Source organism: Diadema antillarum, unplaced genomic scaffold, assembly GCF_040938485.1.
Source record: "Diadema antillarum isolate AM-2024a unplaced genomic scaffold, OU_Dant_1.0 scf00000014, whole genome shotgun sequence".
NCBI lineage: Eukaryota > Metazoa > Echinodermata > Echinoidea > Diadematoida > Diadematidae > Diadema > Diadema antillarum.
In genome coordinates this window covers 2,406,915-2,413,035 of record NW_027270903.1, presented here as the reverse complement: position 1 = coordinate 2,413,035, position 6,121 = coordinate 2,406,915, and the positions used below count along the sequence as shown (strand labels likewise).

General features: G+C 38.2%; 1 protein-coding gene across 1 annotated transcript; it reads right to left on the bottom strand.

Annotated features, from left to right (window-relative positions):
* Nucleotides 1–424: 424 nt before the first annotated feature.
* On the bottom strand, nucleotides 425–4,471 carry LOC139722797 (thiol S-methyltransferase TMT1A-like). Its single transcript, XM_071634090.1, has 2 exons — nucleotides 3,817–4,471; nucleotides 425–1,429 (listed from the first exon to the last, which is right to left on the bottom strand). The coding sequence occupies exons 1-2, from the start codon at nucleotides 4,330–4,332 to the stop codon at nucleotides 1,193–1,195; spliced, it is 753 nt and encodes a 250-aa protein (XP_071490191.1). The 5' UTR covers nucleotides 4,333–4,471; the 3' UTR covers nucleotides 425–1,192.
* Between the last annotated feature and the right edge of the window lie 1,650 nt (nucleotides 4,472–6,121).

Genomic DNA, 6,121 nt, shown 5'->3' with positions numbered 1-6,121 from the left:
CAATACTTGACACATCAATATTCTACTCAGCAAAACTACAAATTTCGCCCTAATCACTTACTACATTACTACATTATACATTCATGCATATAAATCATTCATAAATTTGAAAAGAACACCATTGTACATCTTTGGTTATACGCAAATTGTCTACTGTATGTGTAGTTACATTCTTATTCATGATACAAATGTGGGTGAAATAGTCAATATGGTATTACAGCATTCTATCTGTCTATATGCAGGTTAACTTTCACAGTGCTAATAGAGCTCCTCAGAACTTTTCAGTTTGAAAAGAGTGCAACAATAAAGTTTACTCGAAGCACTCTGTCCACTCAGTATACATTAAACTTTACTTTGATAACTAATTATGGGCTGCTTGATATTTTCATCATAAGGTATAATGGTACTACTTTACAGCCAGCTGCTTCTTCTTTGGTACAAAGCTACTAATTTCAATCCATTTGACATCGTCAAACCTGGAATATAACAAAGAACTGTAATACACATATACAATCTTTTATTCAAGTAGAATTCTTTCAGAAAATATTACAGAATTACAAAAGTGCACATCATAAGCTTACTATCATCTGTGCTGATCAGGATGAAAACACAATGTAATCTTTGATAATGAATTATAAAAGGCAGCATGTGAAAAATGTCCTCTACATTCAAATTATTTCAAGAATATTCTGTGTAACTGCTTACAAGTACTATGAGATCACTGCATTGAATGTCATTGTCTTTCAATGCAATTTTTTGGCTTTCTTCGGAGGCAGGTTTTTGACAAAAAAAAACTATGCCATTTGGAATGCAGACAGAAAAAAGACATACCAGGAAATCAGAATGAATACGAAGGGAAAACAATGTTTGGGACAGGATTGAACTTGAATTCTTCATTAGCAAAATACAGACATTTCTATACAGAAAACCCTACTTCTATCTTTTATGCAAACGCTACCTTCAACTCGAACTTTTGCACATGAAAGTCATGTGCAATAAACCAAACTCAACTAAAACTAACACTTTCCTTTAATATTCAATCGTTTTGTCAAATTCCGCAAAAACAAAAATTACTTCAAGCGCAAAAAAAAAATGTAGACTATAAGAACATGACAGGAAAAACTCATCAAATCAAAAGTAAGAGGAAAAAGAAGAAAAAGGAGCAAATCCACTATCGTGTCTGATTCCCATCCTATTTGACAGCACAGCCAAACACATGCCACTTGAAGATGTTCGGAACAGATCCAATTTGAGTCTTGGTGTACTGGACTTTGGAGAAACCTGCCCGCTCTACAGCTATCCATGGATTTGTGATCAAATTGCACTGGGTAAGCGCATAAAAGGTCGGAGCTAGGAGCCGCTGAAAGATATGGGACCAGCACCCCTTCTTGTGGGCCTCCGTGTGCTCGATGAAGTAGAAATGTCCTCCCTGCCGCAGAAACGAGTCGCAGGGATCAGAGAAACATACAGAAATTCTTTATCATCAAGTTCTATTCTATAGTTGCTTGTTTCTCAGATTGAAGCCAGATTTGTAATGTAATTCCATGTGATGATTAGAATAATGTCCCTATACACATGCAGTACACTGCATTTGGATTTGCTGGCAAAATTAACTCAGTCATGTTTGCATCGTCGAACAATTATATAAGTTACAGGGGCGGATCCAGGAATTCTGTAAAGGGGGGGGGGGGGCGTGACTCTTATTTTTGGTGCCACTTCCGGGTTTCATTTCATTTTTTTTCTTTTTATTTCTTTTGTTTTAACGATAAATAAGGGGGGGCGTGCGCCTCTTGCGCCCCCCTCTGGATCCGCCACTGAGTTATGTTTCTTATGTATTATGCATATTAACCTACTGTATATGAATGTCATCCACCTGCTCATTGTGTATCATGGACATTAATTTTTGTTTTGCTAAATGTCATTGCAGTGTTTATTCTGTGGAATAGGTATAGACTTAGTACTGAAACAGAACATCATAATATTGTAAAATTGTTGAAAACTATATCTTGATGGTTTATACCTCTTTTTCTGATGCGTAAGATGGAAATAGTGTAAAGCACATGACACAGATATAATTAGCAAAAAAAAAAAAAACACCAATACCAATTATGAACATTTGTTTATTTACACTTGGAAAGGGAAACTTCTGACTATTCATAGAGAGCTCTGGTAAGACCTCATTTAGTACCAGTATATAGTCCTTATTTGGATATTAGCTTTAGAGAATGTTGAAAGGAGAGCCACAAAACTGGATAAAGGTGAGAATGAGATAAGAGCTTTGTCATATGAACAGACAGAGGTTGAGTCAACTTAGACTTCCAACTTTGGCTTTACCGCCAGGTAAGTGCATGGTGATATGATTATAATGATCAGATAGTATTACCAGATTATTTGACATCGGTGATAAAAAAACACCAACGCACAGACATGATAAAAAGTTGTATAGTTTTAGATCACATACCACTACAAAAAAAAAAATCTTTATTTTTTTTCATGCATATTAAGGAATCTTGGGAAAGTCGAGAGATGCAGCCAGCATCTTACGAATTTGAAATAATATTTTCTGGTTTATATAGGCCTAAGGTTTGGCATAACAAATCTATCAAGTTTACCTGATAAGTTTGACGCCATCCAACCTGGCCATGCCTATGACCCAACCTACCTGTACTTTAAAATTGACCACACTTGATCTGAATATAATGTAGGTTGAGATAGGGCTTATGTTTCCAACTATTTTCATTTTTTGTGAGATGTAGATTGAAACCTCTCTTACAATATGAAAGAGCACACAATTCTAAGCCGAAATCAAAGTTTAATTGATGAAAATTGGTATGAAAATAGCCGAGATATTCAGAAATAAAGAGTTTTTGATATAAAGTGGTATAGGGCCACATTGTTTTACTTATATTTTCAATTGGATAAATTGGCCATTTAAACACTTAATTAAAAATAAACTTTGAACACCTCTAAAGTCTCCACACGTGTATGCTCTTTGATATTACCGGTACATGGTTTCTCGTCATCTAAAAAAAAGGTCAAAATCTGTATCCCCATCTCATCCAAAACTTGACCATCCCTTTAAAGCCTGCGTTCAGAATCATCCATCTACGATGTATATATAGGCATCCACAACAAAGATATATACAATATGTCACATAATTATGTGCGCTTTACAATTACATGACTTCCGTTTAACACATCAGGAAAGAAGGTTTTTCTAAATTGTGTATATTTCACTGTTATGATTATGATTATGATTATTATCATTATAATTATTATTATTATTGCTATTATTGATACTTTAATTATCATCATCATCATTATCATTATTATCTTCATTATAGTCCACATTGTTCGCCGACTTCGTTCTTCTCTAGTTTTCATGAATCTTTACTTTTATCTCTTTTATATCTCCATGATTTTCCAACATTCAACACCTCCCTCTTCCTCTTCCCTTCTATTTCATCGTTCTTCTTCTAACGATGTCCGAACATCTTAGTTGATTCTCGCTCTATTCTTCCTTACCACTCTCTCTGTTCCTTTCTCCACGTACCGTCTCTTCCCAGCTCCCTGCCCCACTAGTGCAACTTCAACTTCTAGCCCATTACTGTCCCCACTCTTCACTTTTTGCCCCCATTGTGTCGCTTCCCTCTTCAATTCTCCTCTTTCTATATGCTCTCCTTCCGCCAAACAACGATCCGGGCCTACATGCACATGGTGTCACCGCAAATCTTTCTCCCTCATCATCATCATTATCATCACCATCAATTTATAACTCACACTGGTACAATAATACAAAACAAAATTCAAACATACTGGTTTGAGGACACGGAAGACCTCGCTCACAACCGCCTCGAGGTCCTGGACGGAGCAGAGGGTGAGGGTACTGACCACTGCGTCTTGGCTCCCGTCGGCGACGTGCTCTTTCAAATCTTCCGCTCCCATAGCAAGGAAGTCTGCGATTTCCAGCGATGAAAATTTCGCCGCATTACTCGCTACATCAGTCCTGAAGTGCTCATTCGGTTCGACGACGATCAGGGAAGTATTCGGCGGGTACATATCAAAGTTGCTGCCAGTTCCACATCCGATTTCTAGAGCAAAGCATCGCTTGTTCTCCTGAGAGAGCGAGGAAATTCCGGCAAACAGCTTCTCCTTGTGTTTCTGTATTGCTTCATGATGTTTTCCACTCAGTTGTCTGCAGAGATATGCGAAAAAACGAGGGGTGCTTTTCTTGTAGATGATGGCAATCAATCGAATGCCAATAATTACTGCTGCAATGGGCAGCAGAAAGCGTTGGAAATATTCTGCCATCTTTGCGTCAATACCAGCCATGATGTAAAAATGTTGTCAGAATGATCACCGTGTGCTGCAGTGTCACCGAATGGTATGGGAATCTATGGGGACAGCAATGGGAGACTGCAGCGATAGCTAGCTAGCTAGCTGCATTTGCATGCACCGGCTGTCGCGCATGTGTGCATATCACCGCAAAAGATGGTCACTCACAGAAAGAGGTCATGGTCTTTTCGACTGTGTGGACTTGACTCTCAGTAGTCTAGTTCTGGACTCTTTTTACCGATTCTGTTTTGGGGTGGGTTTTTTTTTTTTTCGCTGACTATGACGAGTGATAGCGCGATCCCGAGAACTGCTGGACTTTTGTGGACGCGATCATAATGTCCACAAAACGATCTGACCTACTGACAACCAAAAAATTTAGGATGTCAGATATGCGACCATCTGGTAGCAGATACAGAAATCAAACTTGGAACCGGCCACACCCTCCGTCCGAAGTCAGGAGACTGCGACCGCAAGAATGTAGTGTAAGGTAGTTTTTATGTAGGCCCTAAGTTTGATAAGGCTTGGAATACTATAGTAAGGGAGTTGTGGACACTCGTGTAACGTACATGTCATCTATCATTGATTACTGTCCATGTTTACTCGATCTGAAACACTGCGAAAATGGGGAAAATTAGATTACAAATTACAACCAACCTGCCGAACATGCTTTCTTTATCGGAAAGTGATACGTGCATTTCGCAAATGAAATTAACTGAGCGATGATTTCCCAACGATACTACTACGACTGCACTTGTATGTTTCTTGATATGAGAGAGTTATTATCTTCTGCGCATGTAGTTTTTAGATATCTCAAAGCGCCGTCTTGTTTTTACTCCAGGCTGGCTGTCAGTGATGCACTATGATATCAAAGCAGGAAAACATCTTTAGAATGTTATTACTCTTTTCACAGAAACAGGTGTTTCGTGGTAGGTCCATGCTGCGCAGGGGACCTACATCACTTGTCATTGCTTGTACTGGACTTCATTGTGAATTTGCCTACATGTTCGAAACATCTCGTATATCTGCTGGTGAAATTCAAATGAATGTGTAATGCTTCATTATTGAACTTATATGACTCTACCACGCTGCCTCTATTATCGAGTGTTATTCGACAGTACGGTGTACAGCCTAACATGCAAACAACCCTGGCTGTCCACATCGGGAAACGATAAGTTCAGGCAACGATTCAACAACCACAAAAGCACCATAATTAGAAATCAAACACGAGTCCAGTCGCGCAACATTTCAACACAACGAATCACACACTAGCAGACCTGCGATTTTGCACTACATGTATAAGGAATATAGAAGCCTTCGACGACAGACACAGAACTAAAAACAATCATTGACACAAGGAACTTCCAGGGACCATCGCATGAACGCAGATAATATTATGTCATGGATTATACCAACTACACTTTTTACCAATACCTATATATGCACCGCTATACTGTTGTATGTTTCCCCGTACACCCCACTGCAACTGCAACAGGTCCCAATCGCTATAACTGAATTGAATTGAATTGAATTCGATAGTTTATTTATTTATTTCTATCATGAAAGAAGAAAAAGAAAATATGATTCAAAGCGGTACAAGTTGTCGATTTGTCTTTCATTCATCTGATAAGGCCAGTTTCTTCGAATACAATATAAAGTATATGCACGAATGATATTATTAAAAAATAAAGAAACAATCCACACGTTGTCATGGTAACAAAGAAAAGTAAGTAATCATAACGACGGAAAACAGAGTTCCACTAAAAAGCCAAGCGTGTAAGACGTGAAA

What these genes read in the sequence shown, in the direction of transcription:
- LOC139722797 (XM_071634090.1), bottom strand. Translation starts at nt 4,332, where the DNA reads ATGGCTGGTATTGACGCAAAGATGGCAGAATATTTCCAACGCTTTCTG. An exon ending in TCTTCCGTGTCCTCAAACCA is followed by an intron (nt 1,430 to 3,816) that starts GTATGTTTGAAT and finishes TTTCTGCGGCAG; the next exon opens with GGAGGACATTTCTACTTCAT.